The 18,143-nt window shown below is 57.3% G+C and overlaps 4 protein-coding genes across 4 annotated transcripts; all 4 read right to left on the bottom strand.

The window, feature by feature from the left end:
* Positions 1-883: 883 nt before the first annotated feature.
* Positions 884-2,935, bottom strand: JKF63_01628 (uncharacterized protein; the record flags this gene model as incomplete). The annotated part of the gene is made up of 1 exon (XM_067897674.1): positions 884-2,935. One exon carries the CDS (start codon positions 2,933-2,935, stop codon positions 884-886), a length of 2,052 nt encoding a protein of 683 aa, XP_067753831.1.
* A 1,402-nt stretch (positions 2,936-4,337) lies between these two features.
* On the bottom strand, positions 4,338-6,599 carry JKF63_01627 (uncharacterized protein; the record flags this gene model as incomplete). Its single annotated transcript, XM_067897673.1, has 1 exon — positions 4,338-6,599. The coding sequence occupies one exon, from the start codon at positions 6,597-6,599 to the stop codon at positions 4,338-4,340; it is 2,262 nt and encodes a 753-aa protein (XP_067753830.1).
* Positions 6,600-8,025: 1,426 nt separating this feature from the next.
* JKF63_01626 (uncharacterized protein) lies at positions 8,026-10,017 on the bottom strand (the record flags this gene model as incomplete). The annotated part of the gene is made up of 1 exon (XM_067897672.1): positions 8,026-10,017. The coding sequence occupies one exon, from the start codon at positions 10,015-10,017 to the stop codon at positions 8,026-8,028; it is 1,992 nt and encodes a 663-aa protein (XP_067753829.1).
* A 1,202-nt stretch (positions 10,018-11,219) lies between these two features.
* JKF63_01625 (uncharacterized protein) lies at positions 11,220-15,851 on the bottom strand (the record flags this gene model as incomplete). The annotated part of the gene is made up of 1 exon (XM_067897671.1): positions 11,220-15,851. One exon carries the CDS (start codon positions 15,849-15,851, stop codon positions 11,220-11,222), a length of 4,632 nt encoding a protein of 1,543 aa, XP_067753828.1.
* Between the last annotated feature and the right edge of the window lie 2,292 nt (positions 15,852-18,143).

The raw sequence follows: 18,143 nt of genomic DNA, 5'->3' as shown, positions 1-18,143 counted from the left end.
CCTTTCAGGGGGAGGGGGAGGGGGGGGGCGGGTGGAGAAGTCCAGGGTGGTCGGAGACTTGAAGAGGGGGGGGATTCACTCACAAAAGGGGCACCCAAAGTCAATTGTCAAAACAGTGAAAGGAGATTGGGGGGCTGGGGAGGGGTGGAGGTTGAGCGTACCAAGAACGGAGGAAGGGGTCAAAGGCGAAAAATACATATCCCCACCAGACAGCGCACCGTGAAAGGTGACGTCTCTCGCACAGGCTGCCGCTCAGAGCGTTTATCTGTGTGTGTGTGTGTGTGCTCAGTTTGGTTCAACTATGTGCAGACTACGTTGCGTCGAATGCGCAAATGTGGGATGCACTGTAACGGGGTCAGTGAGTGTACAGTTCTCCTTTGGCGGTTCCGCCAGAGATGGCAGCGTATGTTATTATTATTTTTATTTTTTGAGGGGGGAAACACAGGTGCGTGTAGAGCTGAGGTTGTGCGTCGCCTTCACTGCACCAATCCACGTGTCGCTCATGACAATCATGCAGGCAAGCAAAACTATGCGCGCACACAAAAGCGGAATTACAAGTCAAGAATTCAGTGTTAACTGCTTGATCTTATTGAGGTGTAAAAAGGGGGACAAGAAGACGTGCACCCGCCCCCCCCCCCACACACACACGTTACACTAGCGACTTTCTCTCCTCTCTGTTGCTTACACCACTGAGATACCTAGTCTCACAGCGAAACAGCAACAAACAGAGAGGGACGATAGGGAAATGCCAGTTTACTCACCTCAGAGACATGGACACCTCGGACTGCCGCCGCCGCCGCCACCCCCCCCCTCTCCTTCTTCCTTTTACACTACAGCAATGGTCGTTCTCTCCGGTGTTGGGCCCATACACAGTTGTTCCAGCCTAATCGAGTGTGTGCTTCCACGCCAGTCGAAGTACATGACGGAGAGAGCGCATCCATTTCCCCATGATGTCCTCCGCCATCTCGTTGCGCAGCACCACGGCAACGATGCGCCGACGCTGTGCCTCGACCTCATTGGCGTCCACGCTAGTCTCCACATCAAGGGCGCCTTTACCGGAGCCGTTATTGCCATCGTTTTGAATGCGCACTAGTCGACGATTGTAGCCCGAGAAATCCAGACACGAAAGGAACAGCCCGTTTGCTGGCGCCATCGGAATGCCGCGCCGCACGCCCTTGCTCAACAGAACATCGCGGATGTAGTTCTCAGAGAGTCCGGCAGCGGCAATGCAGACCACCGCGCCGATCATCTTGCGGATTTGGTTCAGCATAAAGCTCTGCCCATCGAGCTCTATTCGTACCACCTCAATGCCGCCGGCGTACACATCGCGTATGTGTTGGCGCATGCGCTCCCGCAGCGCGGCATCTACGCTCTCCGGGATCCGTCGCTTTCCCTCCTGGGGCGCAGATGCGTTGACACCCTGCAGCTCCTCCACCTGGCGTTCGGTCATCCACTCTTCATACGTCGCGGTCACCCTCTCATCGGGGGAGTAGAAGTGATTGAGAGACCAGTGGTCAATGCTACGCTGCAGCAGGGCCTCCTCCGGCGACACAAGAAAAGGGTCGCTGACGACAACGCTGCGGATGAAGCGGTGGCACGAGGCGTCGTAGCTGCGACCTCCCGGAGTGAAGTTGTGGTAGCAATGCGTCCCCTCGTATTCGTGAAAGAGGCGGCGAATGTGCTGGAGCCGCTCGGCGGTGAGGCGGTAGTTGGCAACATGGCGCATGGCGTCGGCTGGGATGGTGCGGAAAAGAATCATAGACTCAAAGAGACCATCGTGGAAGTGGGTCGCATGGTTGTTTTCATACGAGCACTTCGCCGCGGCCTGCACCTCCGCCTCACTGTCGTCACTCCCGGCGTCATTGGTGTCTTCCACCTCCTCGTCATCCTGGTGAACAGGTGCCCCAGTCTGCCGGGTAGGGACCTCAGCGGACACCTCTCGGGGTAGGATGGGCAACGGCGCCGTGGTTTCAGCGTTGGAAGAAACACCCCCGCCTATTTCGACATCCGCCGCACGTGCAGCGACCTTGGCCTTCTTACGCCTTGGGAAGTGCCCCTTGCTCTTGCGCGCACTGCTCTTGAGTTTGCGCCGCTGCGCCTCTTCCGCCTCGTCCGTTGTAGGGGCGACGCGCGGGATGTTGCGAGTGACATGTTTGCCTGGCTCAAAGCCCACCTCTTTCAGCGTCGGCTGGGAGGGCGCCAGGGAGGTTGGAAAGTACACCTTGGAGTACTCTGTCTCTGACATGAGCGAGAAGGTCGGGAGATAGTACTCGTAGCGGCGCCCACCACAGTTCAGGTAGGCGTTGAAGCTGCGAGTCACTGGGACGACAGCGTAGACGTGGAGATCGTGGGGAAGGGCCTCGTTCAGCAGTCGCTTAGCCTCATCGCAGCTGAAGACGGCGTCCCGTGCATCCTTTTCGTCGTCGTCGCTGTCGCCGCCTTCGGTCTGCGGCTTGCCGGCCGCTGCGTCTTCGCTGAACTTGTGCAAGGCTGCCAGACGCTTTTTGACGTACGCGGGGTCGTAGGGCAGCATGACGGCCACGGAGACGACGTTGCGAAGCGCGTGCACACCCTTGTCAGTGCGACTGGCTCGCTCGAAGTTGAGCAGCTGCTGGACTTTGACGTTGGCAAAGTTCACCTCGCTGATCATATCTGTTTCGAAGAGAGCCTTCATGAGGGCTTCCTCGACTGTCGGGTACTCGGGCAGGTGATTCCACTGGAGCCCGCAGTAGCATTCGCCGACGTAGCCAAAGATAATACCGACCTTCTGCTTTCTGCGCACTTTCTTGAGTCCCTCGGGGACGCGATAGTACTTGTAGGGCGTGCACCCTGGAATGATCGGCTCCAGCGGCGGCGCCGGCAGCGTTTGCTGCCCAACCACCTTCTCCCCTTCTGTGGTAGCAGAGGCTACGCCATCAGCACTGAGGTTCGCCATAGCAAATCTCCTGCGGGTGTGATACGAGGCGAGGGGATGAGCAAGGGGAGAGTAAAAGGCGGTGGCGGCGGGGCTGCGAGGGACCACCACACAAAAGATGGCGGGAACGCAGTGGGGCGCGCGCGCTTTTCTGTGAATGTGTTTGTTTGCACTGGTGGCGATGTGGGGGTGTCCCTACCGATGTTGCACTCGCACATACAACGTGCGCAGATCTATGCGCTCACATTTGTGTGGCAATGTCCAACAGTAGTGAGTCGAGGGTGGATGGAAGGCAGGAGGATATGGGTATTGTGCAGTCGAGGTTACCGAGAGAGTTCAACCCACGCAGTTGTGTGTATGGGTGGGGTCAGAGATGAGACACCACACTTCTGTGATAGCCGAAGCAAACACCTCAGCTGCATGTAAGACGTTGTAGCGCGAATTGCGAGTAGGCCGTCGTGATCAGTAGCAGTGCAGCTGATATCAAGAGTGGCCGCACCGTCGGGGGAGGAGAGAGACCCAGGAAGGGGAGGGAGGGAGGGAGGGGGGGGGGTTAGAGGGAGTTCTAACCCGTGCCAAGCGCACAACTACTCGACCGCACCCATACCCCTCGAACCTCCGCCCTTCTCGTACACATGCCTGTTACCTGAGCCCCATCCATTGGTTGCTGTGGTTCCTTCACGTATCACCCCCCTCTTGGGATGAGAAGAGGGTAGGGGCAGGAGGCGAGGGAACCATCTCTCATCTCCACCTCTGCTGAGCTGTGCAGCTGTTTTCTTTTACGGCTGTGTATCCTCTCGCACGCGCAGCTCGAGACACGAATTAGAGGTGAGACTGGATAGAACAGACACATGCACAACCGGAGTGCTGAATGCAAAGACAGTGTGCGCGCGACAGCCAGCACCACTTCAACTGCTCTGTCCACAACAGTTGGGGCTGCCCTCGTGATGTAGATGCCCCTACGCGCACGAGCGAGTCCCCGGAGTGAGCACCATCCCACGTGTGTGTGTGTGTGTGAATTCGTGCCTTGGGGGTGGGGTAGGTGGCGACTACAAGGAGCACGCGCAAAGAGTGCGCAGCGCGGACACACGCACACACAAACCCACCCCACATCGAGGGGGGAGGGGGGGGGGAGGGGTTGGCGGCCGAGGGGAAACGAAAAGACTTCAGAGTTATTCGACATATTTATAAGGGAGTCAAGGGAGTTAGCGAAGAAGAAAAACACACAAACACACAACCAAAACGGAAACGCAGATGCGCACGACAAAAAAAAAAGAGAGAGAGAAAGGGTGTGGAAGAAGAAGAGGGGGGAGAGAGAGATCCTCACCATCTTGTCCGCCTCTTACCTCCCTCCGCTGCTCACTTACACACACACACACACGCACGCACGCACGCCATCACAACTTGCAAGCTACCGGGTACCTTACACCTTTGACCGCTTTGTGGCCTTCTTGGACGCCGCCAAGGCGACGTTGGATTTAGGCGCCTTCTTGCGGTTGATCACGACACTCTTGACTTTCTTTACAGACGACGTTTTCTTCACCTTCTGGTCAGAGTTGGGCTTCACAGTGGCGTCCGCGAGGTCCTCGGACTGACGAAGTACTTTGGGAATGCCACTATTCTTCACTTTTTTCTTCTTTTTGGAGGCAGCGACGGCCTTGCCTGTAGAAGAAACAGTGTCTCTGAAGCGCATCATGCCGTCTGGACCAACATCAAACACATCTGGGACGTCTTCGTAGCCAACGCTTGTGTCGCCATTGTTGGCGTACAGCTCGTCACTGGAGTCGAGGTCTGCAGCAGCAGCATTTTGTTTGTCCGCATGCGCCTCTTCCTCCTCCACGGCAGCGTCTTCCTTGGCGGCCTCATCACTGATGTCGAAGAGCTGTGCAGGGATGTGTTCCACTTCCCCGTGCATCCCCTGAAGCGCCCTGCGCCCTGCCTCGGTGAGCGGCACCACCAAAACGCCATTGAGCGCGCTTGACTGCACGACCCACCGGCCACGCCGCGGCTCTTTGGCCATGGCAATGACAAGCACATCACCCTTGTCGGAGAACCGAAGTGAGTTGACAATGGCTGGTATCGGCAGCTCTGCAATAAGCGCCAGCCGCGGCTCCGCTGAGTTACCGGATGATGGCGCAGGGCCGCCGTTTCGGGTGTCGCCCGTGCGTCTGCCCGGCGCTGTGGACCCGGCGCCGACACCGGTCACGTGCCAAACGCGCACCACTCCGTCGTAGCTGGCGGTCGCTACTATATCGGCATACGGCACGGCAGCCACAGCAGTGATGGGATTCGGATTACGCCGATGTGCATCGCCAGAACCCGAGGACGACGACGCCACCCCGTACCCCGATGCGACCTGGTCGTCATCGTCCTCCTCCGCGAGCAGTGCCGCTGCCTTTTCGAGCCCCGTGCCGTCACCGATGAAGCCGTAGCCGTGCGCTGCTGGAACGACTATGAGGGGCTTTCGACGGTTCACGTCGAAGACCACGACGGCGCCGTCCATCGAACCTGCAACGATGATGCTCTCGTTCAGCATTGCCACAGCCTCCATAACGACGCTACGCGGTGGCGATGACGAGGCGGCGGCGTCCGTGCTATCCGTTTTCTTCGTTGGCTGTAGAGGTGCGTAGTTGTACGCCTGTTGCGTTGCCGCCTCCATCTTCCAAAAGCGCATCGTGCCATCCTCGCCGACCGTCGCCGCAGTTTCCTTGCGCAGACAATCCAAGAAATGGATAGCTCCCTCATGACCGAAGAGCTTGTCGACAGCGATCATCTGAGGCACGGCCCACACACGAAGCGTGCCGTCCTCACAGCTGGAATAAAGGGTGGTGGTATCCATGCGGAACCGCAGTCCCGTGATCGGCTTACGGTGCATAAAAAGAAGCCCCTTATGTGCTTTGCTGAGCGTCTCCCACACACTGATGGACCCGTCCATCGCACCAGCTGCCACGTACGAGGGACACGACATGTCCACCGTTGTCTTTTCAAAGATATCACGCGCCGTGGGGCGGCTCGCTGTCGTGTCGCTGACCGCTATCGAGACGATACCCGAGGGCAGTGCCGGCTCTAGGAGGACTTTACGCCGCCGCTGGAGCTCCGCTTTGTCAGACACCGCCATGCCGGTCCCGCTGGTCGTGAGAGAGATGTCTACAAGGTATACCTTTCCGGACTTGTCGCCGTACACAATGCGATCAATACCGAGGATAGCCACACACGTGATGGAGTTGCAGTTGTGGGCAATGCGCACGGAGTGGAGGTCACGGGGCTCCGTTTGGTTACCGAGGTAGTGCCTCACAGAGGTCGCCATATCTCGCTGCCTCACGCCAGCTGCCAATCGCGCCTCCTCCATCAATCGCGCCTGGCGCTCATGAAAAACGTCGCCGTCGAGATCATCATCGAATGCCACTTCCTGAAGACGAGTGTTAATATTATCCCCAATACGGCGGATGATGTCCGCTCGACTGTCCGCGCCACTGCCCGCCTCGATGGCATCGGCGCTACTGAGGAGTGCGCGACCCTTCTCGTTCTCCACAAAGTAGTCCGCGCTTGCAGGTGACGTCGATGCCGTCGACGACTTGTGGCGCGACTGCTGCTGCTGCCGATTTAGTTTCGCATGTGCCTGGTGCTCCTTGCGCACGGTGGCGCTGATGGCTGCCCGCTTGGCCGCCTTCCTCTTCGACAGCATAGAGGTATTTACAATCTGAAGTGGAAATGGGAAGTGACAAGAATCAGGACACACGCACGGCTGCTCCGAAAGGAAGGCAATTAAACAGCCTACAGTGTACAGGCAAATGCGCTCTCCTGCTAGATCTTATCAGGCTGCTTCCGTCAGTCCACTGCGCGTGCGTAAGAGTTGTAGAGGGGGGGGGGGAGGGAAGGGTGTATGAGCCGCTGTGGCTGCCGTTGATGAACAGTGCCGCTTACTCGTGGTCCTCAACACAACAGCGAGAGGAGCGGTGCAGCACAGGCCAAGCACAAAGTGCCTCTTGTTGCGAGACGTGCGTACTCACTGAAGAGAAAAGCAAGATATACAAAGAGGAAAAATGAAGCTGTGAACGGCGGGTCGGTGTATCGCGTGCCCGCTACAAGATATCTATACATATATATATATATATATACCGCAGAGCAGACATCTCCGCATGTGTATAGGGTCCAGTGTCACGAGTGTCACCTCACAGCGCTGGATGTACGGTAAGCATGCCCGTAGTACTCAACTGTCGCAGTGTTGGTTCTGCCATAAATCATGTGATAGTCAGACGCCACAGACAGCGACACGGCTTGCTCTCACAGGCCCATCGCGTGGTGTGAAGCAGCCGTGCAGGTGCACTGCGGGAACCGCCCACTTAGCGGCCAAAGACCGGAGTTTGTCCCAATCCTTACTACCCCCCCTCCCCGTTTTGCAGGGCCAGACAGGTGGTGAAGTCCTCGGGGGTGGTGGCCGGGGACGGGGGGTTCCCCCCGCACTCCCCCCCCCCACTAGTGGGATGTAAGAGACGGATGAGATGCGTTTGAGTCACCTTGACACACTTTTCCTCCTCATATGCATAGTGTGTACATATCTTCAATAGCACAGGCGGCACTAATGCAGTGCCATCCAGGAATTGGCCACCGCCACGCGTAGTGGTGACACGTCGCTCTAACCTTCCTGAATCGTCGATACTTGACCATGTCACCACAAAAATGCGGCGGGGCACTGGAGGGGAAAGGGAGAAGAGTCTGTTTGGGCTCCCCCCCCCACCACCACCGAGTGTGGACAGGACCCCCTCCCCATTCACGTCCTCTCCCCCCCCCCCCCAAACCCCCACCCCCCACAAACAAAGGGTCGAGGCGCGCTTCTTCCTCATACCCAGGCTTTCATTCAATGCCAAAAAAAAACATATACCACCACCACACCACCGCCTTAGGGGAGGGGGGAGAGAGAGAGAGAGGGGGGGGGGCCACTGAAGGAAAAAGGGATAGCAGAGAAAACAGCAACAACAAGGGAAGGGGGGTCGACCGCCGGGACACCCCTCCCTCTCACTCCACACGCACTGGAACCCCATCAACCCGCGATACCACCACCCCACCATCGTCATCGAATGCGCAAGAACGTTCCTCACGGTGGTCTTATATCACCGACCAGCGCCGATGAGTTGACGAACAACGAAGCGCCTGCGTCTCTGCACCGCCATGAACAAGAGATGCGCCACCCAATACCATGCCGTGGCCTCTGGTGTGGAGGCGGCGAACACCGCCGTGAGCTCTGTTGCGCCAAGGGCATGAACCGCCTGTACCCAGGTAGAAGAAGAGACGCCGCGGCGGCGCTCGAGGAGAGCCTCCCCCGCACCCTCACCAGCGGCAGGGATATCGAGAGGGATTTTGAACGGGTTATGCGGTGAAAAGAAGTGATCTGCCAGTGTCCTCAGCGTGGCTGCAGTGGGTTGCACGACTGCAAAGGCGACGCCGCTGTTATGGCGCACGAACATCATACAAGGGGCTGAGGAGGGGGCGGGGATGGCACGCAGTTGGGCCTGGAAATGCGCGACAAGCTGCCGAAATTCCCTGATATCTTCCACGGTTGTGATGTTGAGCAGCGGCGAGGGCCGACTTTCGAGGAGCAGCCGAATGCTCGACGAGGGAGGGCGGTGCGCGCGTTTGGAGGCTTTGGCGTCCTCTCCTTTAGAGGCGTTGAGAAAGGTTGCGTCACCGCCTTGAAGCACGACGCCGTACCACAGCGGCAACCCCCCAGGAGGGTCGGACGCGCTAGACAAGGAGCGGGCAGACAGCGACACGTGAGGCCAGGACAGGAGTTCTGTTAAGGGTGCCGGTGTGCAGTAGCAGAGCTCCTCTTCCAACCGGTAGTAGAAATCTTCTCCCACAGTTGGCGCGTAAAGGAGCTCCGCATAACGCCGCGTAGAGCGAGACAACGCCAAGAAGTCGTCTTGTGCAGCAGATACGTGCAGCAGCAACACATCCTGCTTCGTGTGTGCTTCCCACAACCTCGGCCAAACCGTCATACCTTGCAGCTGACGGAGCTCCCGCACGTACTGAGTGAAGTTTACAGCGTAGCACCAGAGGTAGCCGGTGCTGTTGAAGCACGGTAGACACACTGGCACCCATGCTTCACCCTGCTGCCGTGAGACCAGCGAGCGAGCGTAGCGGTAGAGAAGAAGCGCATCATCCACATGCAGCCCGCCGCAGAATGCAGTGTCGGGCCCCAAAGCGAGTGGGGCGGTCATATCGACCCTCGGGTCTGGGGCGTACGTCTCGGGAGGCCCGACAGCGGCTACAAGGTAGCTTCCATAGTACAGGTAACTAAACAATTGATGTGCTGGCCTTCCGACTGCTGCGTCAGCGCAGCTGCGGTAACAGCGTAGGAGCGCGTCTTCCACTACTTGGCGCTTCTCTACGCTGAGTGCCAGCGTAGCCACCGCGCCAACGGCGTAGGTCAGTTCAGTTTGGTAGGACTCGATGAGCTCCCGAAGTGCTGCGCGGTCGGCCGAGGTGTACGTGGACATGATGTCTAGTCCAGGTGTCCTCGCCAACAGGGCGTTGACGTTCGGCAGCACGAGCAGAATGCAATGGTGGACGTGCCGCAGCAGGGCCAGGCAGCAGTTGGACTCTGGCGGTGGCTCACGGAATTCCTCAGCGCTGGGCATGTCCACAGTCTCTGTTGGGGACGATGAGACGACGCTGCGCACGGCCATGAAGTAGATCAACTCTCCCGGAACAAAGAAGAAAAGTGTCAGGGCTTGAACCTGCGCATTCATAGCATCTTGGTAACACGCCTGGCCGGGCGTGGGCAATGAGCGATAGTAGGTGATCTGGCGCACCCCGTCCTCCCGGACGGCGGAAGACGCCGTGCCCTCCGATCTGAGAGCGGGCGGAGACGACCCCCCGTTCTGCTCGCCGTCACCGCCTTCGCCGTCGTCCATGTGCAGTAGAACTTGAAGAAGAGCGCACAACGGACTGAGTTGCTGCTCGTCACCGTGCTGGGAGAAGACGGGCTTGCCGGCACGTGTAAACACCAGCACGTGTCGATCGTGCTGCCAGAGCACCGCCATCGGGTCGTTGGGCGTGGGTTCGCTGCTCCCAGCGTGCGCAGCTGAAGCGGTACCGTTCATGGAGGTGATTGGCAAGGGGGCCTCCCCATGACTCGCATCGGTGAAAAAAAAAAACCTGAGCAAGAACAAGTATGAGAGGGAAGGAAGATGAGGTGATGGAATAACAAGGGCGCATCGAGGAAATTTGGAAACCATCGGTGTGTGCGTTGAGGGAGGGAGGGAAGGAGGGAGAGGGGGGCAGAGTGAGGCTTCTCTGGCAGGAAAGTGAGGTGCGTCCTCATGGCGGAGTGATGAGCTGTACATCATTCGCACTCCATGCTGTCACTACTGCCCTGCTTACCCCCCCCTCCCCCCCCGCCTCACCCTCCACATGCACGCAATCAAGAGGAAAGACACACAGAGCAAAAAAAGCCCTTGACTAAAGTAGGTCCGGTATGAAGAGAGAGAGACACACACACACACAAAGGGAATACTATTCATAAAACATCTTTATACAAGAGGGAATGGTGTGCATAAAACAACGCACACCGCATCCTCAAAAAGCCCCGCCCTCCCGCCCCTCCCCAACACACACACACACACACACACACACACACACACAGGCACAGGCACAGGCGGCAACAACAAAAAACTATGTAATAAAGACGTGTAGCAGAAATTACACCGACGGGAACACAAGACGCAAAAAAAAAGGAAACAGTGGCGCGAATGTAGACACCATCACCCACACCGCTCACTTGGACACGTCATTCACATGTGAGCCTGAGCTGCTTGGCTTGATGACGCGTGGCGCAGATCTGCATGGTTGACGGGAGACGTTGGCATGCGTGTGTACTCCTAGCTCTCACACAAAACGAGGATTTCGAGCAAGAAACAAACCACGCCAGGGTGTGCACACTGGAGGAAGATGGCTCTGTAAGAACGAGAGAGAGAGAGAGAGGTACAGGTGGAGAGTGAGGCGTACACACAAACCTAAACACACATACACGCAGTGGGGCGAAGAATCTCCTGTTTTTCACCAGCGTCGTCTCCGTTTCCGAATCTGCACACGCGCGTTGTTCCTCTCAGAGGTCCCCCGCGCCTTTGTCGGCGGATGTCGTGGACGACGTCTACACCCCCCCCCTTTGTGGTGCCACACATCCACCCCGGAAGAGAAACCCTACACCCACAGCGCCCACGGTCGGAGTCGCGGCGCACGCGTTCTGCACGTGAAAAAAAGACTCCTCGTGATGGATCTGTGTCCGCTGAGCTTCCGGACTCTTCTATCCATCGGTTGGATCTTTAGTCGGGATCAGCTCCACGGCTCGACCTGGTACGCTGAGGGTTACGTCGAAGTACAGCGTGCTTTGATTCCCCCTCACGGCACGGCGCTTCCTTCCCGGAGTCGCCGCCGCATCATCCGATACTGGATTGAAGCAAGGAATGATGATATAGTCCCCACTCGGCAGTGGCGGCAAGGAGAGCATGGGCGCCTGCACTCCCGGCGACACCTGCGTTTCGTGCCATCTTACCCATGCCTCAATAGAGCTGCCCAGCCCCAATGCAAATGCGCAGTGTCGTTTATCCGTGACACTGTGGCGGACAAACGCCATAGTGGAAAAGACGGTGCGCAGCAGCCGCAGTCGCTGCCCAGGGCTCGACTTCAGCGCAGTACGCACGACGGCGCGCAGCCGATCAATCGCACAGCCGGCGTTTGACGCGGGTGAGAACGAGGTGCTCTTCCTTGAGGCCGTGCTCAGCAGGTGTACGTCGATACACTGGTCCAGCTGCGGCACTGGCATTGTCAGGGACCGGTTCGCGCGCTCTTGCTTGAATGACACGCAGTGACCTTCCTCGTTGTGCACCTCATGGAAAAACAAAGACGTGAGAACGGCACGCACTTCCGTGTCGTGTGAGATGGGGGTTCCCTTGATGCTGATGTTACACGCGTGTGGTGAAATCAAAAAGCCGTCCGCGAAGGCCTGCAGAATGACGGAGCGCATTTGATCGTCTGGATTCGGATGGGATATGAGGAGGACGCCCATATTTGTTTTGTCGTCGTCGTCGGGGTTGGAAAGGACGACGTGAAAAGAGGTGTGGTGGAGCTGCCGCAACCGCTGTGGGTGCTGTACAAGGATGCCGTTGCGATCCAGCAGTGCCGTGTGTGGCGACACGCTGTCGATCACCGCGCCGTCCAGAGACCAGGCGCCACTGGACAGCACAATATCAGAGTTTTTCGTCACGTCTCCCTCCACAGAGCGCGGGACATACGGCTCGTGATCTTTCGTTGCGGTGCGGCCGCCGCAGTGTGGGTGCTCCTTCGGCTTTACTGATGGGTCTTTCTCCTTTGTGATGATGACATCCCTTTTTGTTCGTCGCAGCAAGAGCACCTTCATCTGGACAGCGGGTGGCACCGTCCCAATCCGTCTCGACTGACATATGCGCAAGGAAAAGTGCTCGGGCGCGTCAAGGTGGAAGTAGTACTGTGTGTCGGTGCACAACAGCTCACACATGGTGTTGTGGGGAAGCAGCACTGTTCGCTCGCGCAGCACAAGCGTGGACCACAGCCCCTGCACAGTGCAGGTGGGGATGTTGGGGTGCTCTGGGATGGCGTGCATCGCGATCGTCTGCCCTGGTGGCTCGCGTTGCGCCTCTTCCTCGATGATATCGCTCAAGTTCAAGTCTGCTGGAACAACATCTGGGTTTGCAAAGCAGCCCTCACGCGCCGCGTGCTCCAGGATCGCGTGCTGCGCGTGTATGGCGAACATAGAAAATTTGTTCGGGTTGCGCTCCAGCAGCGGGCTAAGGCATGTGAAAAGCGTGAGTGTGTATGGGAAATAGTCCTTCCCACCGGAAAGCCGGTCGTCGCAGAGCACATCCAAGACGACAACGTACTCCCGCGTTCCAGGCAAGCAGTCGAACTGGAGTGTGATGAACTCGTTGCGGCTACCCTGTGCGATGGCCAGTGGCTGCAGCCCACGCGGCCCCTCTGTTTCGCTAACGATGCGCCGTCCTTGACAATCCCCGAAAGAACACGACACACGACGGCCACGATTGTCGCGCATTTTACACTGCGCCAGCGAGGGCAGTGCTGTCAGTTCATAAACGCGCAGCCGCACTATTGCCTCACCCCCAGAGAGGTGGTCGACCGCTTTCTGGTCAAGCATGGAGTCGGGCGGCAATGGGGACTGATCCCCTGTGTGTGGACAAAAAACGAGAAACAAGTGCGTCCACGCCTTTACGGAGTGTGAGCACAGATGAAACTGCGGTTGTCGCACCATGTGCTGACCAGCGTCGTGCATATTATAGACGCCATGACAACACAGACGTGTGCAGTCCTCTGGCGCCTCAGTCCCGTTCGGTGGCTTCCAATACCTGAACGGACTCCAGCTGATGCTGCAGTGATCAAAATGTGTGATGGCCTCCTCCCACGTGACGCAGAAAACGCCGGCCTCGCGGTGGGCGTTCCTGTAGCCAAGGCCAAGAAGCTGGCCCTCTGTTAGAGACGTCTTGAATGGCGGCTCGAACCTTCGCGTCGACGGATCCTTCGTCGTGTCTCGCAACAGTACGGCACGAATACTGACTCCCTCGCTGCTGCGCCCCGTCTGCGTGACCATGTCGATCACCGGATACACCACTGGCGTAGCGAAGCGCTGCGCACCTTGCTTCACCCGCTTCGCCGCGGTGGGGAGCGGCCGGTCAGCACACCAGTGCGCCGTGAAGGTCAACATGAGCCGACCAAAGTTGTAGCCCTCAATCAGCAATGGCCACATCTCCGATGGCCGCATGAGGCCATCCACTGTCGGTTCCTCAACTCCACCGGTGCTGCGAAAACGGATCACCTCGGGGATCCATCCGCCTAACTGAAAAAGGACCGCGGCGCTCTCCATGAGGGCAAGGTTGACACCGCAGCCGTTCGCTTTGAGCAGCGCCTTCTCCAACAGCGCCGGGTACAGCTCGAAGGTGGAGGACGTGAGGCAACGAAAGAGTCCGCTCTCGGGCTCCACTGGAACCCGGTCGTCTACCTTCACCATTCGCGTCGCGCCATTCACGATCAAGGAGAGGCAGTACATACCCCCAGCCGGGTTCACCACGGGATGGCCAAGAATGTCCTGTGGGTGGATGATGCTGCGCAGTGGACACCATTGGGGGAAAAGAGAGTCGTAGTGGGCGAGGGCTTGCACACTAGCGTGGATACCGGTGCGCTGGAAGGCCGATGCCCTGAGGTCTGGTGGGACACCGCACACGCGGCCGTCAAAGATGTCCAAAACTCTTGCCTCTCGAATTACTGTGTGCCCACGAATGAGCTTGCCCTCCTCGGGGAAGTGTTTGCGTGCCCCGGGCGCCAAGTGCTGCCTCACCAGTAGCAGGTCCCCAAACCGTGTGCCCCTGTCGCAACCCATTTCCCTGGCATAAATCGCAGGTGTGCAGGAGTCCCTGTAGTTCTTTGGGAACTTGGGCTTGCGGTCAAAGAGGCTGGTGACGAGATAGCCCCTCTCTTCGTCGTCCCAGAGGCGAAGCACATATGAGCGATTCCCCAGTTTGATGGTGCCACGCTTCTCAAGGAAACGCAGCACAGGCACCGAAATGGCGTTGTGGTGCAGAAAGGCCGGTGTCGTCTTTGTCCTCATCTGCTCCAGCATTACTTCGTAGAGGCTCGGTGGCCCTGTGGACCGATTGCTGCCTCCCGACATTTTTGAGTGCCTCCACCTCTCTCTGAGGTTGTCGCCCACCATCTCGTGCACCCGCAGCGGCTGCCTGCCGCTCAGCACCTCTTTCATGAAAAGCGTGTCGAGGCAACCCTTTTCCACTCCACCGGCCCGGTAGCACACCATCAGTTGCTCATACAACTCCTCCACCGTGGCACACGTCATGTGCGCCCGTCGGGTGATGGCCGATAAAAGTCCCTTTGGTTTCCGCTTCGGCTTCTCTGTTGTTTCGTCTGGTGTCGTCTCCGCCACCACGCGCGCCACACGCTCGCGCTGTCGCCTCTGGCTGCACTCTGGTGTAGTCACATTCAGGCTGTCATCGCACACCTTGCTGTCATTGTAGTAGAAGGCTAAAAGGTGCTCGTATGCAATGTAGCACTGCAAATCCGAGTCGGCCTCCTGCTTAGAAAGCGTTCGCCTCCAGAATGATGTGTTGCCCATCCACTTCTCCCAGTTAAACCCTAGCTGCGGCTCAGCGTTGCAGCACTGAAGGTCGTTGGAGTCCACACCCTGTTGCAGTCGTGATGCATCCGCCGTCACAAGAATGGGGCGGAGAAACCGCTGCTGCACCTCGCCACGGGCCTGGACCGCTTGCTCGCTTTGCACCGGCGGTTCCCTTGGCGCGTGTTCCTGAAGGGAGCCCTTCGGCTCCGTGTAGCTTCCGGTGTGGCTCATCACTTTTGGGGCAGTCTCTTCGGCGCCGTTCAGGCGCATGTCAGAGGCGGCGTCGGTGTGTTGGCGCACCGGAGGTAAAAAACCTACTTCGCCAAAGGCGAGACAGCGTGCTTCGAGAGCCTTTAGCGAGTATGCAGACGGATCCCGCTGGGTGCTGTCGCCGTTGTCGACGAGCCTGTTCAGCTCAGTGCCGTTTTTGCTCTCGCTGCGACCCGTTGCAGTGGTAAGAGCGCGCAGCTCACCTGTGGAATAGACAAACGCGCTTGCTTCGTCATGGACACTCACTGCGGGGTAACGGCAGGTGTCACTATGCTGTGGCGCGTGGCGCCCACTTTTGAAAGGGTGGCCCTTGCGGTCCAAGGAATCGGGTTGCCCTGCTGCCCTACATCGCCTCCCCTCCTTGTTGCTCTTGTTTTGGCGGCCATCCGCGGACTCGGAGGACGGTGCAACCAGACCAGGGGCACCACAAGGCGCAGATAGCAAGGGGAGTAGGACTTGGTGCTCGGGACTGGACCCCCCCATCGACGCCATGGAAAACGGGAAGAAGGGGGGGGGGTGGGGGTGGGGGTGGGGGTTGAACAGATACAGACTATCTTCGTCCTTTCTTCTGTTGATGTTGTTTTATACGCCAGATCTGCTCCCCTTCAACGGATGGTGGTCTTAGTGAAGAACAGGAGCAGCAGTGACAACACCACACAAGAAAGCATCAGCCAGAGGCAACGGAGCGCAAACAGAAGACACGTGCAAGGCGCAAGCGCACTCAGCTGCGCCAGCGATGGACGTGAGGAAAGAGGATCTCCGCGAGTTGGAAAAAAAAAAGAACAGCGCAAACATCAAAAGAGAAGTTCAACGCACAAGCACCCACACAATGTGTGTATATATAATATACTGGCACCCAAAAGGAAGTGCGATGCAGGAGGGAGTATTGCGCGCACACACACACACACACACGCGAAAAAGTGGCGAAGGAATCCACAACTACCCCACTGAGTCACACGCAGGCGTTTAACCCACAAAAATCAATGACACTAGCCCCTGCCAGCACAACTGCCAACGGCGTCAGCGTAGTGAGTGGACGGAGGTGGAGTTCGATAAAGACAAGGTTTCACCCACACGCAAGACAAATAAATAAAAAAGAGACAGAGGAGGGGGTGGGAGGGGAATTGGTGGGGATGAGGACGAAAAAGACTCCGGACAAAGATCAAAGACCAGAGGAGAAGCGCTGCTCGTTTGAAAAAAGAAAAGTGATGCGGTAATGTTATAACACATATATATATATATATTCATATATGTACACATATATAGGACAGATGGCTAGTCGAAGGGTTCCCCGTGCACGTGCACACGCTACAACAACTTACAGCAATGTACAGCGGATGTCTGGAGGATGGGGGAGAGAGAAAAAAAGAGAGGTGAAGGGGAGCTGAGACCTAAGAGGCAGGAAGAAAGAAAACAGAACGAAAATTGGAGAGGGGAGGGAGACGGGAGTGCGCGAGTTGAATAAAATCGATTAAAAAAACACAAAAGATTTCAATTGATCCGCCCCACACACAGAGAAAGAAAAACAAAGCACCACTGAGAGAGACGTTAGCAGGCAGATACGTCGAGTCGAAACCTGTAGAGGAAAAGTAAAGAGAGGGGAAGGGAAGTCAACGAGAAAACAAAAAAAAAGATCTGGGAGAGAACACTATCCACCAAATCAACGCACCGAAGATGTACAGCGAGTGAATGAGAAGGCAACCAAGTTTGCACGGGTGCGCGTTGCTGAGACTGAGCAGACGCAAAAACACACACACACACACAAAATGTGTATATTTACTTGCAGAAAAAAGAAAGTATGATGCAAAATGGAGTGTGCACACACACACACACACACACACAATGGCCAAACCAGAACACTCGAGGGAGAGCGAAAAGGAGAGGGAGGGAGGGAGGGGGTAGCGGTGCAGGTCTCGTGGCACCTCGGCTGTCGATAAATCAACAAAAGGAATGAAAAAGGTGAACGGTAAGAAGAAATCGATTCACAGCGTACGCCACCAATGTACTTCGTCTTCGCCCCCCTCTCTCTTTCGGCTCTGCCCTGGGTGTGTTGGTGTGCCTGTGTGAATATGAGTGGGAAAGAGTGCGCAGGCCTGTTTTTGGTTCCGTGTGTGTGTGTGTGTGTGTAGGAGAAGCGCTCAACGTGTGCGACAAGCGGGCGTGATGGGCCAAAGTAGCGCTTCAGCTAAAAGGGTTGTTCGTTTTTCTATATCGACAAGAAATCAGAGACGGGGGGGTGTCCTTTCACTGCATCGAGAGTGCAGCTGCTCCTTATGTTCTCCAGCCACTTCCCCCTACCCTCCTCCTCCACCCATCAAGGAATCTCGAACAAATCGATCGAACTTGCTGCAAGAAGGGCGTTGTGCGGTACTGCCCAGAACGAGAGGGATCGCATAAACCGGTGAAGGGGCGAAAAGGCAACGATATGAATGGGAGGGTGGACGACGGGGAGAAGGGAGCTCGAAAAACGATGGCGAGGGGTCACACCAGCACCAACGGGACAACAGATGAAAACACAACCACCGTTGACGGACGGAGGACAGACGCGAAGTTCTCGGCAGTGGTGCGTAGCTGTAGTCGGTATCGGGATATAAACGATCCGCATATGTGGACTGAGCAATGCGAAGAAAATAAAGTGAAGCGAAGTGTGTGACGAGAGCGTCAGTGTCCGAATAGGGACGGTGCCCCCCCCCCTATAAAGAGAGGCCGTCAACATCGAGTGCCTCGATAGCGTAATGCCTCCACGGCGTTCTGCTGTCCTGCTCCGTTTCCAGCTCCTCATTG

This window comes from Porcisia hertigi, chromosome 34 (genome assembly GCF_017918235.1).
Source record: "Porcisia hertigi strain C119 chromosome 34, whole genome shotgun sequence".
In the NCBI taxonomy this organism is placed as follows: domain Eukaryota; phylum Euglenozoa; class Kinetoplastea; order Trypanosomatida; family Trypanosomatidae; genus Porcisia; species Porcisia hertigi.
Note: the sequence above shows the minus strand (reverse complement) of the source record. Positions and strands in the feature narration are given on the sequence as shown.